Consider the following 18,327-nt stretch of genomic DNA (forward strand, 5'->3'; position numbering starts at 1 on the left):
AGATGTTGAAGCCTCGACAAACACCGATCGCACTTATTGAGGCTGTGATGAACAGAGACGTACATGAACAGGTTCTTAGCTCTCCCTCTCCTAGAAGAGGTGTAAACAGTACCACAACGCAATAAGGACACTACTGGATGGAGTAAATGAAAAATTATGATGAGCCAAGTCATCATTTTCAACGGCTGCACATTCATCAGTTCACCGTCTCTTGTCTGTGCAACCCCATAAATCAAACAGTCTAGAAAATGTGGCTTGAAAACTGTCAAGATTTTGAACCCCTATTCACACTTCTTTTTTTATAATAGCAATGTTTCTCGCTAACATTAATATGGAAATCCATGATAAGAAATTTCACCTGCCAATAAATCTCAGCCAAAATTGATCCATGCACTTTACCGGTGAATGCCGAAATATTAAGAAAGGTCATAAATTAGTAATATCCTTTTTTTAAAAAAATCCAATTGCTAGAACTTATTTGATTTACCTTTTACTGAATTAATGTGAACAAATACTCAAAGCACCCCTGAAGTTGTGCTGAGTTCCTGTCTACTGCTGGTGCTCACAGTACACCACATTATCATCTGTGCAGAGTCCAGATTTGTGGGGAACATGCGGTTATGCCTGGGTACTCTCGGCAGTATTAGGGAGGCTCTGTCTGTCACAGTTAGCCTTATCTACGGGCTGCAGAGAAGGCTGCAGCTGCCAGCCTCAGTCGGCGCTCAGTCTTGTAAGCCACGCTCCGCCGACTCCCTGCTCACTCCAGCTCGGCCAGCAGCAAGCCTGGCACAGCCCTCTCTGCCATGCGACAGCGAGACAAAGCAAAGAGTATGACAAACACTGCACTGTTTCCAATCGGCACACAATTATATTTGCACACCTCATATTAGTACCTTGATTCAAATTTCTGATTTCCATAGTAATTAATAAACTATTTTAAACTAAACTGTTCACATGTAAGAGCCTATATATATGCCTACGTGTCCTAAAAATAAAATAATGCTACCACATTTGCAGGTAGCAAAACTTTGCGTATCCATAAATTAATAGATATGTATTGTAAAACTGCATTTTATCATTTGGACTTGTATGATTTTTTTACTAGAAGGTAAATGAGTGTTCACTTCAAGGTAGCATTAGATAAAGGACTTTGCATATCAGTGCAGACTGGACAGAAGGGCCAGCACATCTGCCTCAAATGAAGTGAGTGGATCAGTCTGTTTTATTTAGCTCTGGTTTTTAATGAACAGATGGGCAATGATGAAAAAATAGCCCTGTTCTTCAAACTGAATGGTATAATTACATAATACACAATGGAATGGAAGCCCAGCTATGAAAAACTCCCCATAATTTCCATGCATTTAAAGCTGCAGGTGCTACAAGGTAGTTGAAAAAATGCATTTTCACCAATATGAACGCCTCTTAGCAGTGATGTATCTTCCATATCAAGTAAGAAACTAAATTTGTTACTGAGCTGTGCAGTTCTCTCTCAACTTCAGATATTCATTTAGCATGATACCTTCTTATTAAAAATTAGAGAGCAGATGTTTTCTGACATGCAGGTACACTCATTAAGAAAAGCTGGTTAATATGGAAGAAAGAAAACTTTGATAAAACTTCCTTCATTAGTGCATTAGTTAGTGGTAACAGCAAACGTTTTAAAAACTTGACCCTTCCTAAAACTATCTCCATCCACCCTCGTCAAAGATTAATGAGTTTAATAATCTAATCATCCCATTTTTAAAGAAAACCAGCTTTTACAGAGCTCAACTTATCATTAGTCAACAAATTAAAGGGAATGCTGCAGATGTTCTCTGAGCGTAGCAAGGATTTCTAGATGTGCTGCTGGCCTGTTAGTACAGAACACAGTCCTTTTGTCATTTTATTGCCCTCATGAGTCTTGTTCAGCTTTCTGTCCTGCACTACTTTCTCCCCTCTGACAACAGAATAGCATTTTTCCTAATGTAACGTGACAACCAGCAACCAGTAATCCCTGCAGCTGTGCCCAGAAAGGTGGCTGCGCAGTATTTTAATAAGGTTGAGTACGTCTGCCCCGGAGATTGGGCCTAACGTGACTGCACCCAACTGGAGGAGGTGCAAAGATGCTACTGGGGAAACTATATCACTCACGCAACACTCGCTAACGCACACTGACAGCCCCACCATTTTCTTTTTCTATAAACATCCATGACATCCAGTGTGACTTTCAGTACCTTAAGCAGAAAGCCCATTTGAAGCCCGTTCTTTACAGAAGATGTACGTCAAACGTGATGAAACCGAGCTCATACCTACTTGTCTCATGATATTCGCTATTTGAAGTGACCTCTTGAGACACTACTGAACAGGAACAGCTTAAAAAATAGTGTGTAATAAATAACACCTGCCAGTAAATTTTAAATATTCAACACAAGAAGGCTTAAAGCTGATCCTACCCGTCACAACGTCCTGAACAGAAAGGGTGAACACTAAAGGGTCAGTTTGTACGAGCATCGAATTCACAGCTTAGGAACGCAATCAACACGTTAGCTGATGGCAATCCAGGCGGCAGGACAAATGGATTTCTCCCTCCTTCCGGATCCCTGCCGAGATAATGTCCCGTCGTTCGGAAAATCCTTCTCCTTGACCCTTTAGAACCTGAATATGCCTTATCTGCTTAGATAAAATCAATCTGACAAGCGCAATCATTAAAGTGACAGTTTGGTGTTGAAATACTTTTGATTTTATTCTTGAGGAGAAAATGAAGGAAGAACATCCCATGCTCCGGAGAGGTAGAGCGATATTAGATGACCCTAAAATAAGCCTGCAAAACTGAGAGGGAGCAATACAGACTTGGGGAATAGCCTGAGATTTAGAAAACATTTTCACCGGGGCTCCTGAGTTTTTTTGTCAATGGCAATATTCTCAAGAACAAAGTACAGGAACTGAACACCTTTCTACATTAGATATAAAGTGCTTTACATTTTTTTTTAATCCTTATTTCTTAAATCACTCTGTGATTAACTGTACAAAGCAATGTGGCAAACAATGCAAGTAATCTGAAGATGCCTGCTGTGTTTATTACCACACACACACTGTTCCCACACCAACACATTTATCATATCAGTAATAATCCTCATTCCCTTAATAGCAGCCTTGCCATAATTTTGTCCAAAATCCAATTTGTAGTCCCCGGGGCAAGAACAAAACTAGATATGATATAGTGCATCATGTATTCATTGCCAAGTTATAATGCCAGAGTATAAAGATCACATTCAGGCATTCCCTTGAGCAAGTTTCATTATGAAGGGTCTTCATTCACAGCAGCAACACTGTGAACACAACTCCATTGAAAGAAGGATGCAAGCAAACTGCCTGTTGTTAACATTTCATGATGTAGTCTAATCCCCAAGAGATCTTGCATAGTCATTCATTATGGTTTGTCAGCTCACTTTCCTTGTACAGTTTTCGATGCCCACCACAAATGGATAAAAATCTAAAATTAAAATAAAAATTCACATAAGTAACACCTTGAAAAGCAGAAAGAAATTTCAGCTCACGGCTGTCAGGAATGATTTATGCAGAGAATACGTATTATAATGCCTATAAGACACTATTTAATATCACGCCTTTAAAAACTTAATCTACAAAAACTTGTCGAATGCATACTATCAGGAACAAATCAGGGGGAAACACTTCACACTGACAGATCCATTAAAACCAGAAACCATTACTGCTGCTTACCATAAAAGAAAATACAGCTAGACTCAATAGAAATTCGAGCGCTTTCCTTTGCACTCCAGATGTAACAAGATAATAAAAGAGAAAAACAGTAAAAATCTCCAAAGGGGTTAAATGTGACTAAAAAGTACATAACTTATTAACTAGGCTATATATTTGACTTTAATTTTTTCACGAATCATTTTTATTTTTGGGTTATAACTTTGTATCTTTAAAAAAGGGTACCTATAACAGAAACAGACTTTCAGAAGCTTAAGACTACATTTACCATTTATTATTTCCACCTTATACTGTGTTATTTAGCAATACATTTAACTCAAATGTATAAGATAGTAATGCAAACAATACTGTCCATTCTATCTGAGCATCTGTTCTACAGAATGCTTATCCTTCATATACTTTTACTCAGTGCCACTTACTGTAAAGATGGCACAGAGAGATAATGAAGACATTTTATCAGAGGGAGACAGACAAGATCAGCAAAGGGGGAGGTATTCTTGTATTTATACTTCATATCCTTTTTTTCCAGGATGGATAAACGTGAATCCATAGTGCATCATCTGCAAAATATTAACTTTTATTTACCTTTTGGGTAGGTTACATGCCAACTACTAAAGAGACAGCATCTCCGGAATATGCTGACTGTTTTCACAAAGCCAACAGGCCTAAAGCATCGACATGTGGAGGGCAGTCTCAAGGTCTCATTACCTGTTTTGGTCACAGTGTGGACTTGGCTTCATCAGTGACTTTTCCCCTAATCCCGTGTTTTAAAATTCCTCAGGAGAATAAAATAAAAGCTGACAAAGGACAAATCAAATCAGTGCTGTAGCACAGCTTACTCCTGCATTTTTACTGTCAGGACTTTCATCCTTGTGAAAGCTGAAAAGGTCTTATATTTATGACATATCTCGATCACCACAAATAGGATATACACTCAGCATTCAGTGGGAAAAAACACCAGGAGGTTCATATTCTGTTGAGAATAACGTGAATGTCTGTACCTTTGGCACCACAACCGCACTAGAAAAGCTCAATAGGAAATCCATCTGCAAGCTATTACACATTATGGATGCGTTTATACTTTTTTACAGGTTTCTATGTGCTTAAAAAGAAACATTTCATTCTTCTCTGTGATGCAGTGAGTGCACACACTCTCTTTTCAGTAAATGTCCTAAGCCTTTGAAAGCCTTCAGTGCATCCCTTGCATTTTAATACATCAGACCTTTGTCCAGGAAGCCTGGCTTCATGTTCCTCTACAGTGCTGTAGATAAGATATGCCCATGCTCTTCAGTTTTTCTGATAAAGCTACACAGCCTGTTGTGGATCTGAAGAATGCAGCAGTTAAATGAGCAATCACAATCAATGAGCAAATAACCATGAAGTCTATTTTTTCTCTCCCAATGCAGCCACGGGCTATCTTGGAGCAGAGGCAGGCAGGAAGAGAACAAAGGCAGGGAAGAAAAAAAGGAAGTGACTGTGCATAAACCAGATTAGGACTGGCATCAAGTACTGGTGCTGCACAACTATCGCTTAATAGACAGCAGAATGCAAAAACCAATAATGACATTCCCTCAGAATGTGTAGCGCAACAAACAAAAAATGAATCAAACCTTTTCATCAGAGGACTATTCAGAGAGGCCGTTTTAGAGGACTGCCTATAAAGAAGAGTTTATAAAGAAAAAACACAGCTGTAAAATAAATCCACTGTCACATTAACCTGTTTACAAAGGTTAAACAACAAAAACACCACAGCAGCTGCGATCTTCATGATGGACTGCAGTGTGAAGCAAGACTACAGAAAGACCGGTCTCTGTTTTTGGCAATGAAGCAGGAGTCCCACATCCCCAACTGTCCAAGTCTCAAAAACCAGCTGTACAATTTTCAATTTGTGAGCAATCTCTGGTAATTTTAAGATAGCCAAAAAATTGACACTGAACTATGGACATTTCTCTCTAATGTTATGATTTATGACAGTTTACAAGTTATGCTCTTCCTCACTTTTAAATCACCTGAAATGGTTTAGAAGTTTTCTCCTGTTTTTCACCATTTACATCCCTGTTCAGATATTGTGCTCTGGCAGTAATCAGTGAATAAATATAGATAACAGTTTTCCTATTTCATTAAATAAATTACCAGTCTAATTTTTTAAAGAAATTACAGTACTTGGGATACAGTTATTCAATACTGGAACATAGTATTTACATATTGAATACTGAAACATACTTGGTTATTTAAATATGGGTCTGGATGTTCACTTACTAAAGATCCGTCCATTCCAAGAGAGGATTCCTTCTTTTATTAGTTTCAATGCTCAGCAGCCAAAGCTGATACCATAATGGAGTACAGTAATGGATACTACTTTAAATCATAAAAGCACAGGCCTCTTCTCTTTCTATAGCCCTCTGCTAAATTACACGGCATGTATTATAATCACTCAGAAAACTGACTTCCTACTTTTCTTTTGTAGAAAGCTAAGAAAGCTGATAAAGGATACAAGAGTCACTTGTGGGATAATTCCTCACATTTACATGCATCTGTAATCCTACAGGATCCCAAAGTGCTTAACATAAAGGAGGAGAACCTCTTCATCCACCACTGAAGTGCAGCACCCACATGAGTGACACACAACAGTCATGTGCCAGCAGCTCTGCTACACAGTAAAGCAGGTAAAAGACAAGAGATATTACTGCACAGATTGCATCAATGAGAATGCAATGGCAACAGGGAGCCCAGAATGTGCAAATCCAGCATGAAAATGAGCTACAACACCTTCGTTAACACCTCTAATCTTACAAACAGTGATACAGATCTTTAATTACCAAGGACCTTGGTTTAACCTATTAGGGCGGACCGGTGGCTCTGTGGCTAAGGATCTGCGCCTGTGGCTGGAAGGCTGCCTGTTCTAATCCCACAGCCAGCAGAGGAATCCTACTCCGTTGGGCCCCTGAGCAAGGCCCTTAACCCCAACTGCTCCAGGGGCGCTGTACAATGGCAGACGCTGTGCTGTCCGTGTGTCTGTGTCTCATGGAGAGCAAGTTGGGGTCTGCGAAAAGACGATTTCCTAATGCAAGAAATTGTATAGGGCTAATAAAGTGATCTTATCTTATCTATTGTGCAAAGGAAATCATCTCTTTCGGCAGTATCCCTTGTCATCATAGCATGGTACTGATTTGAAGGATGTGCACCTTGTACTAGTCCACCTACACTAGTACAGCTCGTCAGTTTTATTTCCTTTCCAGTACAGACCAAGCCCAGATTTTCTTAGCTTCTATGAGATCAAGCTTAAACATGGTAATGCTGTAACCAGTTATATATCCAATATAAGAGGACAGAAGGGAAACCACATTTATCTGCAGGCCTGCACTTTCCTGGCTTGCAGGTACAACTGCTGCTCAAACCTCCATTTCTGGCTTTATTCCGTCTGTTCTCACCACTCCTTACAAAACTATTTCACTTAAACTGGGCCATTTTATTGACTTCTCGTCCCCATATTTATGGCCACTTCTCCAGGCACAACAAAACTGTTAAGAAGACTGAAATGCTGACCTGATGACATTTTCTGACCATAATGAAAATGCATTCCCAAAAGTGCTCTGACATTCACAACATTCACCACATCTAAGGCCACCCAAGCATACAAAGCATATGCTAAACACACAGTGCATAAACTAGCATCAACTATTCACTACATCCGACTATTTACTCATCCACAGATACTGTGCTCTGTTATAAGACATGCCAATACCAACAGGTATTTCAACTTTAGACCTTCTAGCCATGTAGACGTAGCTGCCAGGAGAATTATCCCTGAGTCACTGGTAACATGCCCCCTCACAGAAATAATGCATTAGGTTCGCTCTTGAAACACCCAACTCAAGCCACAAGTAGGAAGCCCAGTTTTTCAATAAGCCGTCAGACTGAAGTTACACAAGCCACATCAGCTTCATCACTTTTTAATGAGATCAGAATTTGTTATTCATGAGCTGAGCTCATTCACACATGCAATATTTTAGCACATTCTTACCATGTTGCTCTCCTTGTGTAGCGTTTATAGAGAGGCTGTCAGCTTTCAAGTTCTAGAACAACTGAACTGTGCTCTGTCCACAAGAATGAGACTAGCTCAGGTCTCACTACAGTTACAGATCCATATATTATGTAATTCCTAATAATAGTACATAATACAGGTCATTAATTAAGGGCAGATCAAACATCAGAAGCAGGCTATACAAAACCAATAAGAACAGAGAGAGTTCATGTGACTAGACTAGCAATACAACAATAAACAAATGTACATAAGGAAATCTCATTGAGGCCCAGCTGCACTGAAGCTATGATGCTGGTGCTCTTCACTGCAAAGCCTCAGGAATGACTGGTGTCTTTGCAGCCTTTAGAAAGTTGCTGTATTTTTTATGTCTGCCAGATTAGTATATCAAATGGTACTTTATTTACTGTCACAGTGTTTTCTTCGTTGAGCCCTGAAGAGTGAAGCAATTAGTTTGAGCAATCACAGGCAATTAATCAAAAAAAGCCCTGAAGCATAAACTGTTAATTATTATTTTCATGTAGACATTGGCCATATCTAAAGATCAAACAAGTGCACCGTGTGTTAAAGATAACAGATTGTTGGTTGCTGTTTAAATGAAAGTATGTTGCTTTGATTTACCCCCAACCAGGATACAGTGGCAATTATGAAGAGTCACATCAAAGCTTATACCACCAACTCCTCTCACATGCTGCCTCAAAGGTCTCTAAACATAGCTGAAATGACAGACCAGGCTTATCACTTTTAATTAATTTAAAGGCACAACCCGCAACAGGTCAGCTGAATTTAAAACAAAATGTTTTGAAGATAAATGATTAACAGCGAAAAAGGATGAGTAGGTACAAACAAATCTTCAGTATGAGCTTTATGGCTTTATCTCTGGAGGTGAGGGAGTTAACATCCTATCACTGGAAACCTAAACTTCACATAAACTGATTTTATTTTTTTCTGATAATTGGAAGGGAAACCAAATATCAGATTTCAGGTCTGAACTGCAAACACACCACCAATGTTTTTTCTAGCAGGCTCACATAAAAGCCAATACTGAACTGCACAATTTAACAACACAAAAAAGAGCACATTAATGACTTTTAACTGGGAAGTGATATACTGTACTCTTGGACCAAGGTATACACAAAACATAATACACTGGATCTTTACCCATATACATTAAACATAGATCTAAGTGTATGTTACAACTGCACAATCAACTATAAAAACTATTTAGAACACTGTGTAAAATTTCTGTCACCACGTTTCCAAAAAAGATATTACTGCTCCAAGACCATATGTATTTGCAGTCTTAAAGGAAACATCCTATACTGACATGCTCCAAGTAACAGAATCTTTTCAGTCTTGAACAGACTACAAAGGGACCAAACCAATATATTGGCAAGGGGCACTGTCAAAAGCAGCCAATGGACCTCTCCAGAATCAACACTTAAACACTGTGGCATGAGGAATAAACCTGTACCTTTTAATTACAATACTGCTCCACATGTGCATGTGCTGCCACAACAGTTCACTGCAATGCAGCTCTTCCAGTAGAGAAATTCCATTGTTGGGCTAATAAATCACTGTCACTACAATCAATCTCTCTCCTCATAAAGGCTCTGATGAGAAACGATCATTTCAAAGATCCACCAAGGATGTGAGGACATCTTAAATCTCCACTTCTCAATGATACAAATTACAAATGATTACACTCTAACAGCACATTGATGATACATTTGCTGTGAATGCTATCTGCTATTTACACCTGTAAATCACACATTACAGGTTTATTTCACCTGCAAATCAAAACGTACCTCTTCAAATAATCTCAGAAACGTGAAAAAAAGATCTATCATTAGCTTGCAGGATGTAAGTGAAGAGGCTGTGGATCAATTGTGCAAATGGTTTAGAAATGTACCACAAACCTTCCTATGAGGCCCCAATATAATCCCTCTTTAGAACAAAATTCATCTGAGTCAGATGAGATTTATAAAGAAACACTGAATTGAGCATGAAGTTTTCACTGAGATTTAATAAGACCAAAATACATCCCTTTCCTCATTGTTTTTGTCAGATTATGCAGTGAAGAGAGATCAATAACCACTCTTGTAGAGCTTGTACATTAAGAAGGAATCTAATTTGAAGGTGAAATGTTGAGCAAACCTTTCAAATTGAACTGACACTAACAAATACAAAGTTTATGTTTGTCATGCTGTCTCCAAGGATACGAGTAAACGTTAACAGACATCCCTCTATTCCTTGCATAACTCGAACATCAGAATATTTCAAACAAATCTGCGTCTTCATTTTCCCCGAACTCAGTTAGGCTAAGTGAACCTGCATGCTTCAAGTTGAAAATAAACTGGAAGAAGTGTTGTTCTGCACAAATGTTATTCTGTACAATCTGTACTTTTAATTGCCTTTACAATATCATTATTCATCACTTGCTCGAGTTTTAAATATATTAAGTAACATGATCAAGGAAGGGTGATGACATTCTTTACATATTTATAATACATTTATTTAAACAGAAATATTTGTACTGTAAACATGAAGGTAAAAGACATGAAACTAAAGAGCCATGCTGAAATGCCACATGAAAAGAACCACACAACAGAGTGGGAATGTGAGACTGTTCACTCTCCGGTAACCCCATGAACTTTCTATGCTAACACCAATTATTCCCAAAGGTTCACAGATTTTAGAGCTCTGTGCACTCTGAACAAGACAGAACATGTTTATCCGTTAAACTGTAACAGGTTACAAACTGAGTAAAATAAACCTAATTCAGGACAACCAGCTCTCAATAGTTAAGACATCCGAGACAGCCCAGTCACGGTTATGAAAGAACCCGAATATAAAATGCTGATAATTAGGCACCTTGGCAGTGAGGCTGATGGCTAGTCCGAATTCTGAAGAGGAATCAAGCTTCAGTTTTGAGGCTTCGCCGTTCCTTCGGAAAGACTGCTTCATAAAACATGACATTAAAAAAGTACAACTGGCATCACCAGGGCAATAAATGATTTATGGGCTCTGTAGGAAACTGGGATGAGAGGCTCCTAATGCAGCTGTACATTTAGGTCTGTTCTATGTACAAAGAATTATGAAATCAGTAGCATTTCAGTAACATACGGGTCAAGAACTCGGAGGTTTTCTTTCACTGCAGTCTCCTCAGACCTTCCCTGTGGACAAATATTGTTGTGAGCCATCTGAAAAACATTACCTCCTTATACTCTTCTGTAATTTATTTTCAAAAATTCCCTTCTGCCATGTTGTTTGTTGCTGCTCTCTACTCTGCTTAAATATTACAGCTTTTCTTGGCTTTGTAATAGGAAAGAGACCACATTCTCAAGCACCACGCATGGCTTATCATTAGCTTATGGAAGTTTCAATATTAACAGATTAAAATACCCTACAAAGCTATTCCAAGAAACCCTCAATAAATCCTAATGTCCTGGCAACTGTTACAGAATGCCAGTCACTACACATGGTACTGTTAAACCAAAGATATAATATTCATAATCTCAAATACCACATGAAGCTTGTGGACATATAGCACACAATAGAACAGACAGGGACTTCAGCTCCACACGATGCCCTGAAACTGTAACTGAACTACGCTTCAATATTACAATGCCATTAAATTACAAAATATAGGCTACATTTTATCCACCCATAATTTTTTCAAAAGGGCAAAACATCTCTGATTCCATTAAGGAAGTGGGCTGTGTTATAGTGCCATTGGTAAATTCTGTAATGAAAGATTTATGATGACTTGCTCAGGGCAATTGCTGTCATTGTCAACAATGAATTTTGTACAGCTGTCACTCAAAGCATTTCTGGGGTTCTGCAGAACAGTTACCCACAATTTACTTCAGTATTTAGTTTAAAAAAAACATTCCATTGAGTAAATAAATTGAGCATGCATTTTTAAGGTATGCAAGTTGACAATGCTGGTCTCATTACTGGATTCATGAAATACACTAACATTAGCAATCTGCAGGAACTGCACTAAACATTGCCTACTTTCAAGTTCTACTTTTGTAACAAGAATGGGTTGAACCGGGGTTGAAAATAATAGTTTTATTTTGAATAGGAAAAACCCCTTTCACCTGAGGCAGTTCCACTCAGAAGTACATATGCAAAACATCACCTGGTAATGAAACAAAACTGGGTCTTTATTACTTAGGAAAAGCTGCTGAAATTGACAAATTTTAGAAGGTTTCACGACACTGATATGATCGGAAAGCTGCTTTTTACTGTTGAAGGCCCTATCCTGGAAGCACCGAGCATAAAGCTTGACTACACCCTAGACAGGATGCTAGTTCACTGCAGGATATACACCAAGAGATAAATCATAAAGACACGATTTTACCTAACCTGTCCGTGGAAGGTGAGAAGAAACCATAGCACACAGAAGAAACTCACAGATTAAACAAAGTAATTTATATAGCTATAGCCACATGTGGTAACAGTAACTGAGCTGTCCTTGTAAACACAACAGTTGCAGTGTCTCAGTGACACATCATGTTTAAACAATTTAAAGACCCTGTCAACATTTAAAGCAATGCATTTCTTCTAATGATGTGAATTCTCACATTTTTAGGCTGCTCAAGTGCAACACTACATTTCCACATGCCACCACCATTCAAGAAACTATTCTTAGAATGTGAACACCTGTTGCAGACAGAATTCAATGAGACAGAATAGGGGGGCTGTAAAGTCTATGATCTCAAATTCTTTTGATAGCATACTGTAAAAGCTCTGTCACAACAGTAATAAATCAAGAGCAGCAACATGTTATTCACAGGAGGAATCCTACAATAAATTACACAACAAACATAGTGCATTCCATACCTCTGCCATTACTAACAGACTGAATAAGCACTTAAGAGTCTTAAAATATTAATTCAAATGAAGTACTTTGTGATAAAGCGAAAGAGCGGACAGCTAAATCTTTACTATTTCATACTTACAGAGGTCAACAATGGTGAGGTCGGCTTTCGAGAATGAATTTCTACGCATGTCCTTACAGAAATAGAACCAGTGTGACTGTCAGCCACAATAGCAGTGCTTCCCTGGCATTAATACATTAACCACACTATTGTTAGACTGATAAAGACTTTACTTTTTATTATTCAGGTAGCCAAACACAGGATTTGGGAAGATCAAATGAAGGGCTCAAAAACAACCGAGAACTCTTTTAGCTTCATGCAACAATTTTGTTGTGCTTCTTTTTTAAACCAGTCATGCATTGTTCATGTCGAGAAATTTTAATTAAAATTACAATTATAAAACACACCGGACACAGTTAAGCTCTATAAAATTCAGGTCTCCAGCAGAGAATCGTAGTGCTATACAGCCTCTTAAAGCATCAGTTCTGAAATGCTGGCAGCAGTAGTTTGGTGCAGGAATGCTAAACCCTGCAGCCCTAGTGGTAATAATACCAGGTTGTTTAAGGGGTCATCTGAGAAGTGCTAAACCCTCACACCACACATTGTGTTGTGTGCTAAATCCTACCTATTTAGGGCAACTAGGAAAGGAAGAAAGGTAAAAATAATCTATAAAAAGTCTAAATTAATTCAAGAATCACTGCTTTGTTCGCTCTGAACAGCAGTAAAGGCACCCTGAAAATGCATTTAAAAAATATCCAGAGTGGAAGCATTGTCACCCACCCTTATTTCACATTCAGGTACGGATGCTTATTGGAAAATAAAGTACTATGATCACATAAACCAGTGCATGGGTAGTACAAGAGAAGTCCAACCCTGGTCCTGAGAAGCTAGCCATGGTCTAAAGAGTTTTTTGAGCACTGAAGCAGGCAATGTGTTCAGCAGTTTCAAAAAAATAAGGACAAAAAAAGAAAATACCAACTCCACAGAGCTCACAAAAAAATGCCTTCTATCCTTGGCTTAGCTGAGCAAACAACTGTACCTCATGACATTGATCAAAACCCATGTGTTCCAAGCCTTTACAGATAATGTAGGGATCACCTGTAAGACCTGCTTGATGCCAACCCCGATGAGCACTAGCTTACTGTGCACCAAAAACACACAGTAGCCTGCTGTATCCAATGATGGCTGTCACCAGCACACAATTTAAAAAAGAACGAATGCAATGGAACAAGACCGAATTCAGACAGCTATGCCGATTTTGTAAATAGCAGGTCTCGTATCACGGATGGTCAGTTTAACCTTTTAAAAAACCGGAAGCTAGTGTGGAGCTACTATACAATTCCTTAATCCTCTCAAACTTCAAAAAGCTGTTTAATTGTAACAGAGTAATAGAGTACTAAAGTACTATCTGAGTCACACTGACACTGAATAACCAATTTACCTTATCATAGTCTCCACCAGTCTTTGTCCATCTTTTTAAATGACACCGTATGATAACCATTTGTGGCCTACCATGTAAACTGAGTTCCTTTGACAAGACACCATTTCAACTCTGCATTGAGTTACAGTTAATGCTTACACGCAAAGTCAATTTTCTTAACGACCTCAAAAAAAAAGAGACTGTGGTTATTGAGAAGCAGGGTTACAGCACTTTCAAAGATCAGGACGTTACTAAACCAGAAAGCAGGGAGGTGAAATAGAAAAGCCAGAGGAGAAGGGCTTGGCAACGCTCTGTCATCATCCGTGAACATCACCACTTGCCACTGACAAAATTAATAATTAAACCCTGCTGAAAACAAAGCATTCTTTATCAGCCCTCTGACACATCTGTGATTCTGCACTCTCTAGCTCTTCATGTCCCTCTTCAGTTCAAAGGCATAGTCAATCCTGCTGTAGTAGTATTGTTTAAGAAATAAGTTGAGATGAACCAATTCAGGTATTCTTGGAACAGGCCCCCATCCAGAATTAAAACTTCTTCAGTTTAATTTTCTAAAGTCTCAACCAATATCCAAATTAGAGAAATAGGGACTTCTTCAAAAACACATAGGGTATGTTTTACAAACAGCCTTAATAGGCAATGAAATGAATTCAGAAACCGTTAATACAAGCTAGTCAGTGTTTAATGGCAGCCGTTATCACTGCCTTACTTCAATAAGCCCACATAGAGAAACTAAAAAAAGCAAGCAGAATAGATTCCAGCAGTCTACAAGTAACACTGGATATGTACCAAATACCCGGGACTATACATTTCAAAAAGATTCACACCTTGGAACAAGAAACCAGACAACAAAAACACAATATTGACAGGGGTGTAACTATGTAAATATGTAGGGAAGCACAATCTTTCTGCAAGGTCTGTCAACCTAGGCTACTGCAATGAAACTTCAAATTTATGTAAAACATGCCTGATAAATAAAAGCCACTCAAAGGAAACCTTATCTACAAATCCAATTATCTACGGCTCTTTAAATAAGAGAGGCTTGAGGAAATAAGCTGAAACCTCCTGAAAACATTCTTGCAAAAATGATAAGTGCATAGAGGAATGCTGGGAGACATTTTCCATATGCTTAACAAAACATGTATTTTTAATGAGAATGTGCCAGACAAACAACTTGAATGATTTATTTTATCCGTGGAATATATTAAATTTCATGTTTTGAAACTACCTAATGTGAATGCACCAACAAGAAAGCTCTTAAACCCTTACTACAGCAAAACATTAAGCTTTCTTCCCCTTTTTACAAAACAGTTTAGTGAAAGAATATGAAAACAGATTTCAGAATGTTTCAGAAACACAAACAATTACAGAAGTTATAGATCTTGTTTTCTACTGAGAGCACCACAGAATAAAACTAGAAACTGTTGCAGGAAACCGCATATGCATTGTATTACAAAATAGAGATTCACAGATTTGAGTTTCGTTATGTTAAATTTAAGAGTGACAACCCAGTGAAAGTTAAAGTGAAAGACTACTTCCCTTTCCTCTTCAGTCTAGACTTTTCACTTGTGGTTTAAAGTTATTTTGAAATCTGAATTAGATACTTTGGGTGTGTGTAGGCAGTAACATCATTCAAAGGTGCTGCCTGCATATAAGGTCAAGTCTTTAAATTTGCCTGGGGCATCAAGATCATGAACACAATGTTTTAGAATATCAAGGTCACGTACCCAACACCTCACTGTTTTAGCTCTATATTATTACATCCCGATGTCGCAAGAGAGACTCCTAAATTCAATTGCTTTTACTAACTTCCAAAAAAATGCAAGGTCCCACCTAGAAAGCGTTATAAATATAAACATATTACTTTAGGAAGACCCAAGTTTATATACAAAAGTGGCCAGCTGCAGTACCTTAAAATCACTGCACCTCTAAATTTGGAGATTCCAAGTGCTCTTCAATGACTGGAGAAGTGAGAAGAAAATTAAATTCAGCATCTTTTCCAGGCACAGCACCAAAGGCTGTCCAAAGGTAAGAAGACAGTGATGTCTCTGCACTGCAGAGCAACTGCCTATAGCAGATCAAATCATTTAATAAAGGGCTCTCTCTTGTCTCTACCATCACATAGCTTTCAGCTAACTCACTGATATCTACAATAATCAGTGAAAGGAACATATCCAAGCATCTGAAATAACGTGAGAAATAAAAATTGCAAAAGCCTTTTTGGCCCACAATATGAGAAAAAAAAACGACAGGGTTTCCCGTTTGGCAGACTTAAACATTCTTCTTGGGCAGATTCAACTCCAAACGCCACATAAACAAACGAGGGCTTGGCGTTGAAAAATGTTTATATCTTTAAGACCTGAACATTTTAATTTTCAAGTATTTATGCTGGTGTTTTAAAGCAAGACACATCAGTCTACATTTTATATTGCACATTTGCATGGCAAACACTGCTAAAACAGTCAGATTTCAACAAGGACTACATGATATACAATCAAGAAAAAAAGCTTATGGTCTATTACGGGATGTTTTGTAAATCTAAATGCAGAAAACAGATTTACTGGGCTTAACAGGCAGCATAATAAAATATTTCTAAGGCTGTAATACTACAGTCCTGAGAAGATTGGCCAGGTACATTCCCAGGCTCAAAGGGATGTCTTACCTCGAGAGGCTAAAAGAACTCCGACTTTCATCTTAAACAGCGAAAAACTACAAGTCGACTTGACTTGAGTATTCAAAATCCTCTAAAACATCGACAAATCCACTGAACTTTTTCCAGATCAGCATTGAAAGAAAAACCAGAAGACATAAATGGAAAATAAAGGAAACGGAACTTAAAAGTGAGAACTGGAGGCAATTCCTTATAGAAAGCATTTGGATTGTGGGAGTCCCGCAATGAGGTCAACATAAAACAATCAAGGCAATTTCGGTTACGAATAATCAATACATAAATCTGTGTATGGAACTAAAAATCATTCACTTTTCAGATAAGTGAAGGTCAACACTTTTCTTCTACTGCCTTGAACAAGTTCAAAATATTCCCAGTGTTACTGAAGTAGAAGGTCATCTTACCTGTGGCTTCAATGAAATCCACACATTTTTCAATGAACAGTGGGATCGGCCGATCAGGAGTAACGAGGTTCTGCAGAGGAACGCCGAAGTAGTTGCTCTCCCAGTTTCTTCTCGTAGGTGGGTACAGAGGCTTGGTAGACTTTGGTTTTGACTGCAACACATATGAGGAAAAAGGTCATTTGTATGTGCAAAAGAATGTTAAAAATTCCAACACGATTCACCTGCCCCCTTCCACCCCCGACCAGAAACATACCTCTTTCCGATACTCCATTTGCCTTACCTTGACAATTTTTTACCACATATGAAGAATGGGAGTGGGGGCTAAGTAAACTAATGGTGGAAAGCAAGTCATTGCCCATCTCTCGGCCGGAGTTTTACATCCATATTTTACAGGACTACCTAACAGGAGTGACCAACATGGCTTGCTCTGTAAGTGAAGCATTTTATTTAGTCAACCTATCCCAGATACAGCTAAACCGGCACTGCAGCTGTGGCGAGAGACTAGTTAACACGGATATTTTCAATGCAATCTACCTGTCCCCAGGGTATACAGCTCTTTTAAGAAAAGCTGATGCAAATGGAAGCTGGCAGATTTAAATGTATCTGTTAACACATAATGATGTGAGCAAGGGACAGATAACAGCCAATTAATCCGTGACCCACAGCCGGCATAAAAATAGCAAATAAGAGAATGTGTGCCTAGAGCTGGAGACCCCTGGTAGTACATGTGAGAAGAGGCAGCCCAAAACTGCACATGCATCTACCTATTTAGCTTTCTTTGTAAGGCCAAATGCACTGGATATCAAACAGTGAAATGAAACAGCTGCAGACACGTTGGCTCCTGAACAAAGGGTCAAGTGTTATTCACAGGAGAGTATGCCATTTAGTTAACATCTGCATCTGCTTTTTGAAAAAGGGTGATCTCTCTGTTCGCAGCAGGACTGGTTTTTCTATAGGATTACAGACAGCCCAGCAGTAATAGAACAATCTGAATAATGAAATGGGAGAGGATGTGTTGCAAGTGTACTTACATTTCATGACTTGCTTTCATTTTCCTGATGCTACACTGATACAGAGCAATGTGACTAGGAATCTCCAGGGAAAAAAACATCACAAGACACACGTAACTTGCTGAATAAAGCGGAAAAAAAAAAAAAGATCAATCAGAC

General features: G+C 38.5%; 1 protein-coding gene and 1 long non-coding RNA gene across 5 annotated transcripts in view; both read right to left on the bottom strand.

Moving 5' to 3' along the window:
• Nucleotides 1-18,327, bottom strand: part of arhgap5 (Rho GTPase activating protein 5) — a 49,108-nt gene that overhangs the window by 14,490 nt on the left and 16,291 nt on the right. For all 4 annotated transcript variants that reach the window (XM_088647627.1, XM_088647629.1, XM_088647630.1 and 1 more), the window contains exon 3: nucleotides 17,159-17,309. In XM_088647627.1, the coding sequence (XP_088503753.1) occupies nucleotides 17,159-17,309 (151 nt within the window). The remainder of the gene's footprint in view (nucleotides 1-17,158; nucleotides 17,310-18,327) is intronic.
• LOC148653091 (uncharacterized) lies at nucleotides 2,973-12,314 on the bottom strand. Its single transcript, XR_015941592.1, has 2 exons — nucleotides 4,426-12,314; nucleotides 2,973-3,472 (listed from the first exon to the last, which is right to left on the bottom strand). It is a non-coding gene; the product is annotated as an uncharacterized LOC148653091 (long non-coding RNA).

The sequence above is a fragment of the Lepisosteus platostomus genome, chromosome 10 (assembly GCF_059453375.1).
Source record: "Lepisosteus platostomus isolate fLepPlt1 chromosome 10, fLepPlt1.hap1, whole genome shotgun sequence".
NCBI classification, from domain to species: domain Eukaryota; kingdom Metazoa; phylum Chordata; class Actinopteri; order Semionotiformes; family Lepisosteidae; genus Lepisosteus; species Lepisosteus platostomus.